This window comes from Protopterus annectens, chromosome 3.part0 (genome assembly GCF_019279795.1).
Source record: "Protopterus annectens isolate FY-2018-M chromosome 3.part0, PAN1.0, whole genome shotgun sequence".
NCBI lineage: Eukaryota > Metazoa > Chordata > Ceratodontiformes > Protopteridae > Protopterus > Protopterus annectens.
Window position 1 is genome coordinate 1,913,118,426 of NC_056731.1, and position 19,366 is coordinate 1,913,137,791.

General features: G+C 41.3%; 1 protein-coding gene across 1 annotated transcript in view; it reads right to left on the reverse strand.

Moving 5' to 3' along the window:
- Positions 1–19,366, reverse strand: part of LRRCC1 (leucine rich repeat and coiled-coil centrosomal protein 1) — a 1,845,576-nt gene that overhangs the window by 1,496,182 nt on the left and 330,028 nt on the right. Inside the window, exon 7 of the mRNA XM_044066062.1 lies at positions 6,557–6,762. Within this exon, the coding sequence (XP_043921997.1) occupies positions 6,557–6,762 (206 nt within the window). The remainder of the gene's footprint in view (positions 1–6,556; positions 6,763–19,366) is intronic.

Consider the following 19,366-nt stretch of genomic DNA (forward strand, 5'->3'; position numbering starts at 1 on the left):
CTCCCATACAAAGGACAACCACAAGTCATTATTTAGCTTTGTCCACAACCTCAAAGGCAATACACAATTGTGTGCAGAGCTCATTGTTAATGGAGCCACCTATACAGAGACAAAAGATATAGCAAACTTACTGGCAGAAATATTCAGCTGTAACTTTACTTCTCTTCCCCCTCCCCTCAATCTCCTCTCAGGAAATACCACCAAATATAACTTTCCCTACTATCACTAGGGAACAGATCCTCAGTGTTTTGTTCTAAGGCCAAGGATACTGCATCAATAGCCCAAACAATATCCCAGGATGCCTTCGAAACAGTATAAACAATTATCCATTAGGCCCTTAACCATACCCTCCAAGCAGGCTTCATGCCTCAGGAAAACAGAACAGCAAAAGTCATCCCCTCTGCACAAAGGTGGGCCAACTACAGACCCATAAGTCTCACTAGTCTCATATGCAAAGGCATGAAAAGAATTACAATGGAAATGATCAATAATTGCATAGAAAACCTCCAGATGCTGAACCCAACCCAGTTTGGATTCATCAAGGGCAGGTCATGCCTACACAACCTGGTGAACTTGCTTGCGAAGACCACCAAAGCAATGGTTGAGGGCAAAATTGTTGATAATGCCTACCATAACCTGGTCAAGGCATATGACAAAATACCCTACTCAGGCACTGTTGATAAACTCAAGAAGGTAGGTATAAATCCTTATGTCGACCAGTGGTTCACACACAGGACCCAGGAAATTAGAATCAGGGAGTCAACCTTTACAACCAGGCCAGTCACACATAGTCTCTCTCTGGCATTGGCCCTGGGTCTGCTCCTTTTTGACATGTACTTCTCAAGTCAAGGTCAATGTCAAGGGCCTCTGGCTGACCAAATTTGCAGATGACTACAAATTAGGAGCAGTCATAGAATCCCTCAATGACACTAATATTCTCCAGAAAGGGCTGACAATGACAAATAACTGGTGTCAGAGTCATGAACTAAAACTAAACGCCAAGAAATGCATAACAGTATCCTATGGGAATTCTTCCACCCATGGTAACAATCATATTGACAACAAACCTTAAAGAGTCGACCCAGTAGTTAGGGACTTGGGGACACACACATACAGTGATCTAGCCTTTGATCATCAAGTGTCTACAGCAGTGAGGAAATCATTCTATGTTGAGCAGCTTGTAAACAAAGGTATGGCATCTAGGTCTAAGGAGGTCATTGTTCAACTGTATTAATCAGACCTACCATTGAGTAAAATGACCTCTTTGGTATGTACCTAACCAGATGCATCCAACAACTGGAACATCCCCAGAGATGTCTCACTAAAAGAATAGAAAGTATAAGTATCAAGTCGGTGCAGTGGCTCAACGGTCTGCGTTGTCACCTCACAGCAAGAGGTTCTCCAGTTCAGTTCTCGGCTGAGGTGCCTTCTGTGCAGAGTTTGCATGTCCTCCCTGCATTCATGTGGGTTTCCTCCGGGTGCTCCAGTTTCCTCCCACGTTACAAAGATATGCGTCTGGAGCATTCCCCCTTGGGCCTCCACTGAAAATTGGCTCATTCCAAGTCGGTCTTTCCCGGTAAACAAGTGTTAAATAAATGAATGTCCTATGCAGACCACCTCAAAGCCCTATCCCTGCATTCTGTCACCTACAAGCTGCTGAGGGGAGATCTATGCCTGGCATCCAAGGCATTGTCAGACCCCACCCCGATGGATCTCCTGCATATCTGCAAAACAAACAGCTCTAGAATTACCTATTCTAAAAAGACTTAAACCTTGCCTGTGATATAAATAAGACCTGCTGGAGAGACAAGCATGTATCCCAGAGACCACAGCTTCTCTGGAACAGGTTCCCCATCAGTAGGAAGCAAAGTTGCTCTCTAACCCAATTCAAGTTGGACAAATGGATGAGGAACAGGAAATTCATCCTTGATTTGACACCTATGCCTCTAATGGACACAGGAAGTCGGTAAATAGTTCACCTCCCAGGCCACTGCTTGCACTTATTGAGGGTACCAGAGCTTGTCAAGATTTGGGATACATGGTTAGGCTTACAAAGGCCCTAGTGGTCATTAGCCTAGTACACACCTATGAAACTCTATCCAGTTGCAAGGCAAAGATGAAGATAGTCATCTGGCACCCTTCATAAAGGATGCCAGCAACAATGTCCTTACCAGTCCACGGGACATCAAAGACAGATGGAAGAAGTACTACTTCTGAATGAAGAAAATCCCACAGAAGCTGTACTGCCCCAGTCAACATCTATGATGAAAGAGGAGGAGAAGCCCACCCTAGAAGAAGTTAGAACAGCAATATGAAAAATGAAGTTAGGGAAAGCAGCAAGCTCAGATTAAGTCAATGCAGTTATGATCAAGATGTTCGGTGAGTTAGGGGAGAAATGGTTCTAGAGGGTATAGCATGGAGAAAAAGGTGTATCCCGTAGAACAAAGGGCACATTCACAACTGCAGGCACTATACTGATATCTAACTGCTGTCACAGTGCATGAAAGTTTTAGAGAGGGTGGAGTAGAAGAAAATAAGATGAGAGATGAGAAGTCTGGATTCAAATCAGAATGCAGCATGACCGACCTGATGTTTGCAGTGAGACGGATAGTCGAGAAAAAGCTAGAGATGAGGAAACAGTCCATCTGAGCATTCCTAGACTTGGAGAAGGTATATGACAAGGTTCCAAGAAAACTTGACAGACTACATTAGCAAACAGGATAGAGGACAGTGGCTCAACAAAGCTGCTACATGCAGACAATGCCACATTATAGGAAGACTCCGAGCAAGAACTTCAGCAAAGGATAGAAGAATGGAATGGAAATCTGGAGGCAAAAGGGATGAAAATGAATACAGATAAGAGAGTTATAATGGTTGCAAATGGGGAAAATCAGACAAAGATGAGAATTAAGAAAGAAGGGAAAACAGTGGAACAGGTTAACAATTTTGAGTACTGGGAGGAGTGGATAGGAATAAGGAAGTCTGAATGAGGAGGTCAAAGCTAAAAATCAGAGGGGCTGTAGTACTGCATGACAGAAACATGCCAAAGAAGTTGAAAAGTAAGATTTACATAACAGTCATGTGACCAGTATTACTGTATGGTACAAAAACCTGGGCAGTGAAGGCAGAGCAGCTAAGAAGCTAGAGCTGATAGAGATTAAGTGCCTGAGATGGGTGGTAGGATGGATATTGTGGGACAGATGAAGAAGTGAGGATATCAGAGCAGAAGCCCAAGTAGCTCCAACTGCAGAGAAATTCAATGAAAACAGATTACAGTGATTCAGACACATGTGTGGGAATGCAGAAGACTATCTGGTGAAGATGATTTGGGATGGACAGGAAGGAGGCAAGGAGAAATGAGAACATGCAGCATTACGCTCCTTAATAGACAATCATGATTTGGTTGTAAGATCAGCTGATAAGGGGGGCACTTTGGTATTGTTAAATTTTAACGACTACAATGGCTTTATGCTTAAACTACTTAATGAAAAAAATACATACAGGAGAATAAACATGAAACTGGAGAGACTTAAAAAATATGTGCATGATGTTTTGTATGACATGTTAATGTGCAGTACTACTGACAAAACTTTACCATTTCTTTGTTGTAGAACACCCCATTATACCGGTCAGATCCCTCACCACTGTAGTAAGAGATACTAATCAATTTTTGGTTGACCTTGGACATTATATTGATCAGAGTGATGGTCATGGGGATGTTTCTACAAGTCTCTTTGTAACTATGGATGTTAAGAACCTTTTTACCAGTATAACTAATGAATATGGTATACAGGCAGTCAGTGAGATGTTAAAACAAAGGAGTAGGTATACTGACAACACCATTATGGTTCTATGTACTCTTTTAAAATTAATCTTAGAACATAATGTTTTTATGTTTGGCAAGGAGTTATTTTTACAGCAATGGGGGTTTGCACTGGGCACCCCCTGTGCTAACTCTTCTGCCAATGTGGTTATGTATTACTAGGAAGAGAAACATGTTTTTAACCATCCTGTGTTTTCCAGACATCTGAAATTGTATTGACGTTTTGTGGATGACGTTTTCATATTATGGGATACTGATCGGTTTGAACTACAGGAGTTTTTTAATTATGTTAATGATACTTCTGATTTTTTATCCTTTATTTATACAGTATCAGATTCAAGAATGGATTTTTTAGATGTCAAATTGAATAATAATGTACATGGACTAATAGATACAATATTTAGGAAAGCCTGTTGGAGAAATACTCTTTTAGTACATGATAGCATGCACTCCAAGCATATATTTCTGAATGTAGTCCAGAGTCAGTTCACTAGAATATCTAGATTATGTACTGAATCTAAAGATTGTATTTTGAATATGGAATTGCTATCTGACCAGTTTACAGCTAGGGGCTATAATATGAGTGACATAGGGAGAACTAGGGAAAGAGTTATGTCAAATAGGGGGGCAACCACTAGACCATATTTTTTCAACAAACAATACCAGACATATCAACGAGATAAGAGAAGAAAGTATATGAGTGATGATTTAAGGTTTTTAATGACACCTGTCTAGTCTGACATTATACACAAGCACTGGAATTTATTAACTGTGGATAGCAAAACTGCAGACATTGTGGGTTCCAGACCCAAGTTTGGGTTTAGGAACTCTAAAATTTTAAAGCAATTACTATCTGATAAAGGGCTGTGTTCAGATAAGTCTCTTTCACAAATGCTGGGGACGTTTCCCTGTCTTAGATGTAAGGTGTGCAAGGCTAATAGTAAACAGAGATTTGAGTATCCTAATTTTGATTATATATTTGACCCAAGGTTTTATGCTGATTGTCAAACTTGTAATGTGGTTTACTCAGCTACATGCAAAGTATGTACTGGGTTCTATGTAGGCAAGAAGGTGCAGAAACTAAGAGAGAGAGTGTTAAGACACCTACATGACATTAAGGCTCTTAATATCCAAAATGCTTTAGCTAAGCATGTCAAAGAAAATCCAGGACATGTTTTTTTATTTAGAGTTTTACAAAGAGCTAAAATCAATCCTAGGGGAGGTAATCTGAATGATCATGTTGAGAGTTTAGAACTACGATGAATACTTAAGTTGCAGACCAATAAATACCCTGGGTTGAATGAGACTGTCTGCCTCAAACCTGCTTTAAAGAAAAGGAGGAGAAGAATGGCTATGTAACACTACTGGCTGAGAGTTTTCAGCCTTTTGATGAATGGCGTATGCTTTATTTAAATTTATGATACCGTTTTTTATATTTGCATGTTGTTTGGATCTGATGAAGCGTTTAAAACATGAAAGTGCTTATCCAGGACTTAAACTTTTATTTTTTTATACTTTTATATGGTTGTGGTAGCCTTGCTGTTCTTTGGTGCTTATTTGTTATATTGTGTGTTCAGCATAGGCTTTTATGTGACTTTGAGCCCTTTTGTCCTTTTGCAAGGAGAAATGAGGGCATCCGACAAAGAGATGGACTGTGTGAGAGAAGGCCTGCGACAGTCAGGCACAACTGTTGAAGAAGGTAGGAGTGTGGCAATGAACTGAGACAGATGACAACAACTGATGCAGTACCTAGACCCCGTGTAGAAAATGACAAAAAGGGGGATAAGGTTGAAGATGATTATGCTGATACCAGTCATGCTTATAGTTCTTCATTGACAAAATGTTAATGATCGTGTTGCATTAAGAAAAACAGTTAAAAGAAATGTTGGCTCTCCTTGATCCTCACTGGTAGTTTTCATAGATGAGTCTAAAATCGTTGATACAAGTGCTTTTGTTCACTAAACGAGATGTGAAATTCATTCATGATGATGATGACTGACCATGGAGAAGGCAGGGTAAACAGAACACACCCCACAAGTTAAATGCAGGGTTTACACTTCCCTCCGGCCTTTCATCTGATGATGGAAGGTAAAAACCTTGCTGGCAACAAGCAAGAACTATCAGGCCACCTCATGCATGATATCTGGTCTCCTGTTCCCTCACTCAGTCACACTGATCTTGCACCACCCTGGGATAGGTGAGGGATATTCATGACAGGCCCTGGCAATCACAGTAAATACTTGGAAAGTTTTAGCTGTGTTTAGTTATCAAATGTAGGATTTTTTCTATTATGAACATTAAGACTAAGATATAAAGTGAAAAGCACACAGGTCTAAGTTACTTTTTTTTCTAAGACTGATGCATGGCACTATGCAGTAGTAAAAAATTAATACCCCATACAACAGGGGCAAGATAACAAAAAAAATAATGCCCAATCTAGTGACAGCAGAAGAGGAACTTCCAATTGTCACATACTGCAGAAAATAACCAAAGCCAGATCTCAACACTTCCAAATGAAAAATTTAATTTGAAAAGTTTTCCAACAACCTTATTATTTGCAAGTATATTGTTGCTTATGCAGCTTGTTGTAGCCTGAGTTAATTTTCTACATTTTACTTCAAACATTTTTGTCATACTGAAAAGTATATCCTTAAAATGCAGACAGCAGAGAATCTTATCATATACAACTTCATATGTCAAAATATATAAAAAAAATAAATATAATAAAAGTACCAGTGAAGTTTCACATCTTCAAATTGCTTCTTTATACGATGTCTGGAAGCCTCAGTGTTACGTCTATAGCTTGGTATCTTGGTACGTCTGCCACCTTTTCTGCGGCTTTCTTTTCCACTACCACAGTCGCTTTCCGATGTGTGATCTACATCCCTGTTTACTTTTGATGAGCTTTGAGAAGCAGCTACTTCGGAAGAATCTGAAGTCTAGTAAAAATTAAAATGTAAAAAAGTAATCTCTCTATGAAAAAAAAAATCTGTGTACAATATCTTCCAATACCAGAATTCATATCCATCCCCACATACATAATTTATACAGGCATTATTAATCTGTCTCTCAATACTTCTGTTATTGCTGTCACATCATCACTGTTTGGGTAATGCTTCACACCTGAATAAAATGCTGAAGCTAAAAAAAAAAAAAAATACTATATTGATAACGTGGTCTTCATAGACTGTAGTTTTAACAAACTTCCCCAAACCACCTGTTTTCTCAAACTGGCAGCTTTTTTTTTAAAAAGTGGGTCCTTAAATTTTTAGCTTAACTGAGTTATGAGACAAGATATTGCTATATGTTGTTTTTCTTTTGGCTTTTCCCGGTTAGGGGTCACCACAGCAGAACTCCAGTCTGCTGATAATTGGCAGTAGAATTTTTAAGGGTGCCGAGGTGCCAGCTCGACGCCCAACCTGGGTTTCTTCCGGGTGCTCCAGTTTCCTCCCACATTCCAAAGACATGCTGTAGGTGGATTTGGACACTCTAAACTGGCCCTAGGCATGAGTGCATGCATGTGTGTGCTGGGCTGAGAACTCAACACCGTAAAAACTCTACTGCCAATCATGAGTGGACAGGTGATCCGCTGTGGCGACCCCTAAAAGCTGAAAGAAGAAGAAGATAAACAATGCTCTTTTTATAACATCACTTGATAGCTTTACAACAGAAAAATGTGCTCCCACTTAGAGAAAATACCAACAAACTATTCTTACCATAAAACCTGAAGTTTTAGAGTACCAATGACACACAGATAATGCAAGTAATAAAAAATGAAACATTCTGCAAGGAATTTGAGATGCAATCTTTTTTTTCCCTGTGCACATAGATATATATAATATATATATATATATATATATATATATATATATATATATATATATATATAAATATATATATATATATATATATATATATATATATATATATATATATATATATGGATTCCTATTACAACAACGAAAGTTCACTACTTCGAACTTGTAATAGGAAGCCTCACTTCTGCGAAAGTTCACTTTAATGGAAGTGAACTTTTGCGTAAGTGCACTTCACCGAAAACACCGCAGCACAGTGGAAGACATAAAAAAGTATGTCCTCCACTATGGTGCGATAGTCACGACCTTAGGGTTAGGGTAAGGGGATAGTTAGTAAAGCTATCCCCTTACCCTAACCCATGCCCTAACCTTAAGGTTCGTGACTATCGCACCATAGTGGAGGACATTGCTATGTCCTTCACTGCGCTGCAGTCGTTATGGACCTTAGGGTTAGGGCACGGGTCATATGGCTATCCCCTATGACCAATGCCCTAACCCTAAGGTCCATGAGTATTGCAAGGAAGTTCAGTACAACACCCGTTTTTTTTTTTTTTAACAAGAAGCACTTTTATTAAATTATCACTTATGACACAGGCAATTATACATTTATATAAATGAAAACAAACCATAGTGGCACAGTCCCAGTTGCAAGTATTTTACATTACAGACCATACTGACATAATTTTAGTTGCAAACATTATACATCACTTATAATCTACCCAATCATCGTCAAACATTACATAGCTCTTTGAAATCCTGCCTTCTTTTAAACCTCGTTCCTCCCCTGCATGTACTGTTTCCACAGTTCCCATTTTTCCTAGGTAATGCTCTCCTACCCTTTCATAAGATTCCAATACTAGTTGTTTCATCTCTATTACTATATTCACTAGTTCTTGTACAGCTGGTTTAGACTTTGATTTCCATTTTCTAGTAGTTGTTTTTAGGCAGCCACCATTAATTAGACTCGGCAAGGCCTTGCTATGTCTAGGGAATTCTGATTCTGTATCATAGCTCAGAAAAATAATTTCCCTAGTTACACCAATTTGCTCACCCAGTATCTTTGATAGAGTAGTCTGCAGGGAATCTTTAAATTTGCCAACTCATTATACTTCTAGAAAATATGCTCCCAATTACCTTCTTCTTCCCCATCACACCTCCAAAATTTCCTGTCTACCTGAGGAAAAATTCTTTAGAGTCTACTCGGGGTATAAACATATCTATGTAAACATTTCCAAGCAAAAATACTAAATCTTCTAGATTTTGTTGCATATTTGGGAGACAAACAATCTCCCTAATTTTTCTGTGTGAATAATATTGTATAACAGATTGTAACACTTTTAAACACATTAATACTAATATAACAAGTCTACTTTACACTAAATTAAATATTTTACAAGGGATAAAACCCTCAACCACCCACATACACAACACCCTTAGGCTGGGATTCATAGAGATATATTTCAGGACAGATGATATGTGCTGATAGAAGCAATACACTGCTGTGTAAAATAGACACAAATAACTACCAGGAACATGGTGCATGAATAGCCAGACAGTGCTAGATGTGGGAGGTATGCGAGGCTGAAAGGAAACACTGTAATTGAAGAGCCTGGTATAGTCCAGCATCTTTCAGAGGAAATAAACTTCATCAGGAAAAGTACCATGAAAGACGGACAAAAAGCAGTAAAGCACAGTATGAAGTACACCAAAAATGGCATACACATAAAATACCATTAGGGGCATTTCTGCTTCAAATGTGCTTTACACACCTGGGTGGTAGGGTTGCAAGCCATTGTATAGTTGCCAGCATGGAACAACGATACAAGGATGCTAATATCAAGTATTTATCTTATGGAATGGACCTGCATAATGTCATAGCAATTGCTCCCTGATGTGGCTATATAAGTACAGCATTATTTCATCTCCCTGATACACCAGGGAAGGCATCCTCTATGAGGCACTTAGCACTGACAGCCATTGTCACAAATATACAGCAAAACAAAATTCCTGTAAGTGACACTTTACATGACAGCTTGAAACATCTGAAGAGTACTTTAGTGCCATGGCATTGTAGGAGCGTACATGTGCATCCTGTCTGCATGGCATGCTCCTGACACACAACAGAATGCATGCAGACCTCTTATCACGGACTCATGTCAGTGCAACATAGTGATTCACAGCAATTAGATCTAGCCTCATTAGCATATACTTGCCACTGGTTAATACTTATCTGCAATTTTTATGACTGAGCCGCTGTGTTGCTGGCAAAAGCACACGAGGGAAATGCCATCTGGTAGTACAGAAGCAGCAATTCCACTGTATAAAGCCCAGAAGATAATAACGGTGTCCGACAGTACTGTGGTATGATTCATTTCACCAGTGTCAAAAACATGGAGTGCATGGATCTAGAAACAGGTTAAGGTAACATTGTGGTAACTATGGTACCAATACAGGTCTGTACTGTGCTTGACTACAATTCGCACCTACAGTTATGTAAATACACACATAACTATGTCTTTTTGGGAAGTCTGTCCATGACAACAGGTCTGCCTCACCAAGTCTAGTCTATGATATATGCAGCCAGTGTCATACACATGTGAGCATTTGGCTGGGCAAGCTGTATGGTAATACTGCTATAACCATAATACCACCACTAATGTGCATTAAGCAGGCCTGTGATGTGAATCTGTAGGTAAAAATTCTGCAACATATGCACTTGTGTATGCAAAAGTGCATCTGTGGGAAGGGAACTGCCAATCCCTCCATCTCATGTCTGCCTTACATAAATGGCTTGGATGTCTGTCACAAGGACAATAGTTGTTGATGTCCACACACACAACCCAAATCAACATAGTCCAGCACCTTGTGACACTTATGTATCCCATGAGCTTCCACTCATGCTGGCTATGAAGCCCCCTTGCATTGTCCAGCTTTGTTATGCTGTGCACTGCGAAACCACTGTTTAGTACCGTTAGCTCACTATACTCAGACATCTGGCTTACAAGAATGATCTCCTCTTTTTCTAGGCATTGTCAGGTCCACCAGAGGGACAGCAGCAGAAGCCAGAGAACTTCTGCTATACTGGGAATGACATCCTGCTGTAGGCGCTCAGGACTCAACTTGGGAGAGGTGATGGGTTAGGAGGGTGGCCTAATGGTTAAGGTGTTTGCCTTACAAACACAAGGTGCAGGGTTTGAGTCTCACAAGGGATAATTGGCTAGGCTTAAAATGGCTCGCAAGAGCAGTTAGCTTAGAAGTAATCTATGAACCTATGATGGCAATCAGCATCCATAGGACTGTGTATGGGACACAGTGGCTCATAACATCAATGTTGTGTGGTTGGGAGGAATGATACAGCACAGCAATGTCAGAATTTTACCAATGGCATGATATGGCAGGTACAGTCTGCAACTGGAGGAAGCCTACTTCCCATTGCAAGCCTCACAGATGAGTAAATTTTAGTATACATGTATGGAGATGTTGAGGGCATATGTATCATAGCAGTAGGGATAGACATAGGTTCTGGGAGTGTTTAGATTCCACTTATCTCACTGGGAGACAAGCAGAGTTAGTGCCCACAATGCCTATGTTAGACAGAAAAAAAAGACTGGCACTAGGGAGCACACAATAATTATGTGCCCCATATGTGCCCTAAACGTACATGGAGTGTTTAGACTCAAGGGACTACCTGCACATGTATATGTATGTTTTTTGCCTGCAGTGTGTCCATATGTCATTTACTCTGTACATCACTGAGCATCACATTAGCTGAGGCAATCACTGTTACTATGGTTTATCTTGTTTTGTGCATTTACAAGACAGACCACTCTTACGGTGACAAGATACCTGTACAGACTGGAGAAAGACAGGTGGTTAAGGACAGCACCTGCATGGGATCAACAAATGATGCAAACACACAGATCAAGCCACAGTCCTAGAACATATTGATATTGCCTGTCCCCCTCTTTGATGGCCCTACACCTACTGTTCAAGGATGATAATGTGGCCAAACCCATGCCTGTTCAACAAAATACACATCATGGAGGCTTCCCATATTGTTGCACTGCCTGAATCAAGAGAGGACACTGAGTGCTTGAAACATAAATTTAGAGAAATGCGCAACCCCCAGACAAATGTTACATTGGAGAGACACCTGTTTTATAAAAAAGACCAAAAGCCAGATAAAACTTTTGCAGCTTATATCACTGACTTGAGAAATAAGGTTAAATTGTGCAAATCTGGTGCTTTGAAAGATGAGTTAATAAAGGACAGGCTTGTGTGTGGTGTTAATAATGCTTCAGTGAGAAAGATTTTGCTTCCTGACAGTGATTTAACATTGAGCAGAGCTATAGAGATTTGTCAAATCCATGAGCTCACAGAAAGGTACACAAGTATGCTTACAAGTGATAAGATCTTAGTTTCAAGCGTAGACGGCATGCAGCACGTGGTAAGCAGAAGCAGGTCTAACCACCTGGCAGCTGCAACCCCTGTGGGATTCCCAGGGAGGACCCGTAACTTTCTAGCAAGTTCCAAGACTAGCTCAGCAAAATGGACATGCTCAGTGCAGTATACGGGTGAGTCAGCAAAACCCAAGTCAAGTCTTATTGTCAACTGTCATAATTGTTAAACCAATCATGAGTCTAAAAGAGAGAAGTGCTTAGCATTTGGTAAGCAATGCCACAAGTGTAAAAAATGGAACCAGTTTCAAAGGTTTTGTAAATCAATTCAGTTATTAAGAAAGGTCACTCAAAAAAGCAAGTTGATCATGTAGAAAGCTGCAACCCTACTTTCTCTGTAGATGGTATATCAGTGGTTGGTGAAAAGTAGATTTATTGGCAAAGAATGAAGTATTTTGTACTGTCCTGATCAATGGTAAACCCACAGAGCTCATAGTAGACACTGGGTCAAAGTGTAATGTGATGTCAGCAGAAATATTTGCTAGAGTGAGAGCTGGTACGCCACTTAATTTGGCTAATTATGAGCAGCTCGTTGCTTATAGAGGTGAAGAGATTCAAACCAAAGGCTCAGTAGTGCTTTCATGCTATTCGGCTACAGCTTGCAATTTTATGAAGTCAGAAGACATGTGCAGTCATTATTAGGTCTCAGAGACAGTTTGAGAATGAAACTCCTTTCTTTTACCAAAGTACATCATGGAAGCATATATCCCAGTTCCAGCTTCAGTAATGCTATTTTCTCAGAGCATGGTGACTTTTTCGATAAGTTAGGCAAACTTCCAGTTCAGTACTCCATGAAAGTAGACCCAGAGGTCAGACCAGTGAGGAGAGTTCCAATAGCTATGCAGGAGAAAGTCAAGGTCCAGTTAAGACAAAATGGTGTAATTTGTCCAGTCACAGAACCAACTGAGTGGTGTCTACCATGGTAGCTGCTCACCAGAAAAGTTGAGATGAAATCAGAATATGCATTGACCCAAGAGACTTGAACAAGGCATTAAAGAGATCTCATCATTCCATGCATACAGTCGGGAGGTCGCTGCCCTCATGCCAAATGCCACTGCTTTTTCTGTCTTAGATGCAAAAAGTTCATTTTGGCAAGTGATGCTTGATCGCAAATCTTCACTACTGAGTTAATTTAGCACACCATTAGGTAGAAACAGATTCCTCCAGATGCCTTTTGAAAAAAAATTCTACAAGTGAAATCTTTAAGCATGCAATGGGGCAAATTACTTCCAGCTATCCGTGTGCTATAATAGTTGATGATTTACTGGTTGGAGATAATGGTGAAGCAGGGCATGAAAGAAACCTCAGGAAAGTTCTGGACAGAGCGCATGAAGTGAACTTGAAGCTTAATCCTCTGAAATGTAAAGTCAGAATACCAGAAGTTACTTATGTAGGTCATTTATTAACCAGTACATGCTTACGACCAAACTCTTCTAAAAACAGCCATTCTTGAGATGCCAGCTCCATAGAATGTCGAAGCCCTACAGCATTTCCTTGATATGGTTAACTATTCGGGCAAATTTATCCCTGACTTTAGTGAGTTATCACCTTCAAGAGAACTGACATCTAAAAATGTTGCCTGGTCATAGTTGGAACAACAGCAGAGAGCATTTGATAACCTCAAACAGTATATTGCCAACACGCCTACAATGAGATACTATGATGTCCACAAACTAGTAGTTCTTTCCTGTAATGCTTCAAAGTTCAGTCCTGGTGCAGTTATTATTCAAGAGGGCACACCTGTTGCCTGTGCATCTAGAAGTCTTACCCAAACTGAGATGCAGTATGCTCAAATTGAGAAGGAACTTTTGGCAATTGTGTTCGCATGTTCGAAGGTCCATGATTATATTTATGGCCGAGCAATCCAAATCGAAACTGATCATCATCTAGTCACTATTTTAAAGAAGTCTATGCATACCGCTCCAGCAAGACTACAAAGAATGATGCTCAGATTGCAAAAGTATAATTTCAAAATGGTCTACACAAAGGGCAAACTTTTTTATCTGGCTGATACCTTATCAAGATCACCCAGAAATACCACGAAACAGCTTGATGCAGAGAATTTTGACTGATGTCATGTAAGTGCATACTTTTTCTACCACAAGACTTGATGAGCTAAGAGTTCATACAAAGACTGATCCAATTTTGCAGAAGCTCAACCACTTCATCAATGTTGGATGTCCTTCAAAGCAATCTTGTGTACTGCCAGAAGTACAACCTTATTTTCCATACAGAGATGAGATGCTGATAGAAGACTGTATCATTTTTAAAGGTTCAAATGTTATTGCTCCTACTTCCTTACAACATGAATACATTCAGATTTTGCATTGTGGCCACCCAGGTTCCGATTCTACCAAAAGAAGGGCGAGAGGACTAGAATTTTGGCCTTCTCTATCAAAGTACATAGATAAAGTGCTTTCAACTTGCTCAGTATGCAATAGTACTAAACTGCATTTGCAAAAAGAGCCACTTCAGCTAAGCCAGATTTATAGGTTCATAGGTAGGTACTAGGCTATTGGCCTTAGGGCCTATACAAGCCTAGCCAAAAAGGTACCCCTGGCTTTCACCACCCAAGAAAATTATTTTCCTGTGCCCCTGTCAAGGAGAACCACAGAAGTGATCCCAGGGGTGAATTTCCTATTACCAATCCAATCATCAAGATTTTTCTTGGAGTGCTAATGAGGAGCTCTGTTTGACATAGATAGGTACTCTGTTCCAGAGTATGGGAAGTCTCTGGGACAGGAATCTATCCCTCCAGCATGTTCTGTTTATTGTGGTGACAAGGTTTAGGTCCCTAGAGCGTGTAGCTCGGAGGGATTGGTATTTCTTTAAGTGGAGCATGTCCAACAGCTCTGGGTTTGACATAGCTTTGTATGTTAGGCAGAGATCGCCTCTGAGTAGACGATATGCGACGGAGTAAAGCTGGAGTTTTTTGAGACTGTCTGCGTAAGGCATCTGTTTGAGGCCAGTAATCCTCTTTGTGAGGTATTTTTGCGGCCTTTCCAGTTGTTGTAGATGTCTTGTGAGGTACATACCAAAAGGGGTGTTGTACTCTATAATGGGTCTAATGAGTGATGAGTAGAGGGGAACAATGACCTCTTTTGTTCTGGATGAGAAACCTTTTGCGATGAGGTGTGCCACGTAGAAGGATTTCCTGACCACTGTGGCGATGTGATTATCAAAGGAGAGACTACTGTCCACCTGTGTCCCAAGGTCTCTTATCACACTTTCGGTCTTAAGTAGACTACCACCTATGTGGTAGATCATGGGTACAGAGTTTTAACCAAAGGGGATGACAATGCACTTTTTGGCATTGAGCTTGAGACCATGTCTGACACCAGGCATCTGTCTCAGTGAGGTCCTTTTGTAGGATGTCCACATCGTTAGGAGTTTCGATTATGGCTCCTAGTTTGCAGTCATCTGCGAATTTAGTTAGCCAAAGACCTTCTGTGTTTGGTATCTACTTCTCTGAAGTACAGGCTAACAGGAGAGGACCCAGGACTGAACCCTGTGGTACTCCCCACTTGTCACTGGTCTGAAGTCTGATTTGGAGTCTGCTACTTTCACAGTGTGGGTTCTGTCAATAAGCCAGTTGGCAGCCCATCTTGTGACACAGGGATTTATACCTAGTTTAGTGAGTTTATCTATAATTCCAGAGTGGGGGATGGTGTTGAACGCCTTGGCGAGATCTAGATAGGCTGTGTGAACCACCTTACCCTCATCTATGGCTTTGGTGACTACTTCAAAGAAGTCTATCAGGTTTAGGAGACATGATCTGCCTTTTACAAACCCAAAATGTGTGGGGTCCAGGGTTTGGAGATCTCCAATGTCTTTCTTTACAAGTTCCATGATGATACGTTCCATGGCCTTGCAGACGAGGCTCGTCAGGCTAATGGGGCAGTAGTTCCCGGGGTCTGTTGTGGCCCCCCCCCTTTGTGGAGTGGGATAACTGCCGCAGTGTGCCATTCAATGGGCACAAAGCCTGAGGTGAGGCTATGATTGAACATGGTACTTAGGTGGGGTGCCAGTTCATTCTGTAGTTCATGTAGAAGGCAGCTTGGGATGTTGTCAGGTCCCATGGATGCTGTGTTCTTGGCTTTGGAGAGTGAGGTTTTTACCTGTGCAGCCGTGATTACAGGAACTTTGCATTCTTCCAGTATAAAGATGGGCCCTTTAGGGGGTGAGAGGGGGGTAAAGTTAGCACTGAACCTATCTGCCAGGATGATGGCAATATCAGTTGGTTCTGTATATTTAGTGTCATTGTGCTGTAACTCAGAGCAGATCTGAGCGTTGCCATGGAGATTTTTGACATAGCTATAGAATGCTTTGTGGTTGTCTTTAGAATCAGTGGCAATTTTGTTTTCATAACTAGCTTTGGAGGATTTTATGAGGAATCTCAGCTTCTTACTGAGGCTGACCAGGGAGTTCCTCCAATTGTGGGATTTTACTCTTTTTTGCAACAGTTTCTTTCTTTCTTCTGTTGTAGAGTTATTTTATGGCAGAAGACCACCAGATTGGCTTCCTTTTTTGGAGGATAGCATCTTGGTTCTGTTAGGGATAGCACGATCCATGCACTTGTGTAAGTGCTTATAAAGTGCATTTGTGTAGGATTCAGCAGTCGTACCTCTATTGTCCATCTGCATGGGTGTCGTGATGTTTGCCACTTCTGTCTTAAGAAGCGTGAAGTTGGCTTTGGAGAAATTTTTTACGGTTGTTTTCTTAATGGGGGGTGGGAGCGGGATGTGGATGTCTAGAGTGATTAGCTTGTGGTCAGATCTGACCAACGAGGAGCTGACCTCTGGTGTGGAACACCGGTCACCCATGTTGGTGATGACCAGGTCTAGGATATTGCTGCCCTTGGTGGGGGTGTGGACAAGTTGATCCAAGGCGTTGGAATTGATGATTTCCAGAAAACGTTGAGCAAAAGAGTTGGTACATGAGTAGCTTTCCCAGTTAATGGTAGGGTAGTTGAAATCACCCATTATTAGAATGTTGGGTTGTACATTAATATTTTCCAGTATATCAAGAAAAGAGGAGTGGGAATCCTGGGGCATGTTGAGGGATCTGACATGATTTTGACATAGCTATAGAATGCTTTGTGGTTGTCTTTAGAATCAGTGGCAATTTTGTTTTCATAACTAGCTTTGGAGGATTTTATGAGGAATCTCAGCTTCTTACTGAGGCTGACCAGGGAGTTCCTCCAATTGTGGGATTTTACTCTTTTTTGCAACAGTTTCTTTCTTTCTTCTGTTGTAGAGTTATTTTATGGCAGAAGACCACCAGATTGGCTTCCTTTTTTGGAGGATAGCATCTTGGTTCTGTTAGGGATAGCACGATCCATGCACTTGTGTAAGTGCTTATAAAGTGCATTTGTGTAGGATTCAGCAGTCGTACCTCTATTGTCCATCTGCATGGGTGTCGTGATGTTTGCCACTTCTGTCTTAAGAAGCGTGAAGTTGGCTTTGGAGAAATTTTTACGGTTGTTTTCTTAATGGGGGTGGGAGCGGATGTGGATGTCTAGAGTGATTAGCTTGTGGTCAGATCTGACCAACGAGGAGCTGACCTCTGGTGTGGAACACCGGTCACCCATGTTGGTGATGACCAGGTCTAGGATATTGCTGCCCTTGGTGGGGGTGTGGACAAGTTGATCCAAGGCGTTGGAATTGATGATTTCCAGAAAACGTTGAGCAAAAGAGTTGGTACATGAGTAGCTTTCCCAGTTAATGGTAGGGTAGTTGAAATCACCCATTATTAGAATGTTGGGTTGTACATTAATATTTTCCAGTATATCAAGAAAAGAGGAGTGGGAATCCTGGGGCATGTTGAGGGATCTGTAGCAAGCTACAATCTGGATTGCGGTTTTGCCCAGAGTTAGTTGAGCTTGGATAATCTCGGATGCATTATGCTGAGCAACTAGCTTGGAGGTGTGGATATCCTTAATGAATATGGACATGCCTCCACCTTTAGTGTTTCAGTTTGGGTTTGGTGTCCAAAATATGTGGTATGAATTATAGCCTGGTAATGCAGGGGTGCGCTCTGGAGCTTTGAACCAGGTCTCTGTCACTGCACAAATGTCAATGTTCTCCATTTTGAGGAGTGCCTCGAGTGAGTGCATTTTGAGGTTTAGACTTCTAGTATTGAGTAGCATTACCCTCAGATTTTGCTTGCTTGTACCTGTTACGGTGGTGAATTTGTCATTTGAACCTTGCCTAAAAAAGGCACTATAGGGGTGGCAAGAGCCTTTGCCAGTATCCGGAATCTCAAGGGCGACAGGCGCAGGCCATCTCTGGCAAAGCAGTGTGGTCTGGCGATCATATCATCCCAGGCAGACAGATACTGGATTCCCTTAGAATGACACCAGAAGCTTATCCAATTGTTAAAGTCGATCATTTTGTCCTTGTACTGTGGTGCCATTCTGGGTGATGGCAGGATGCTACTCAGGGCTAGGGTCATACCGGCCTGGGCTGGAAGATCGGAGAGCTCCTCCATGTCTCTTTTCATGTAGTCCAGGGAGGTACGTCTCAGGTCATTCACACCAACATGGACAATGACAGAGTCATATTTGTACTTGTTGTGGAGTGACCTGAGTGCGTGCATTATGTGGCGGATCCTGGCACCTGACAGGCAGCTGACAGTAACTTTTTCCTTGTTTAGCCTGGTGAGTGGAACATCAGTGTGCCTGACTATAGAGTCACCTATGACTAGAGTGTTGGGTACGTTATGCCTTATGGGCTGTAGTTGAGTGGCACACTGAGTATGTGGGCTATGTGTCATTTGGGTTGTGCTGGGGGGGGTGGAGGTTGCTTGCATTTCTGCTTTGGATGTCTCTCTTGTTTGGGCAGATTTGTACTGAGAGCCTCCGCGAATGTAGGTGTGTGTTTTGTGCTTCTGTGTGTGTGTTTTGGTGGTGTAGGTTTTGAGGGACTATGTGATGAGTGTGGTGCGGTGCAAGTGTTTACCTTCTCCTCTTGACTGTCTAGGCCAGTCTTTGGTGAAGAGAGCTTTGCTTCCAGTTTGGCTATATAAGTGCATCTCTCACAGGTCGTAGTGTTGGGTGGTAGGAGGAGATGGCTGTCTGTGTACATGAGGCAATTGCTGCATTGTCCCAAGATGCCCAGATTCATCAGATAGACAGGAGAAAACACCAAACTGAACTACCTTGGCCAACAGTAGCCACCGACATATTTGAGTGGAACAATCAGCATTACTTAGTGTTGGTAGACTCTCATTCGAACTGGTTTGAAACCAATTTGCTATCTAACCTAATGTCC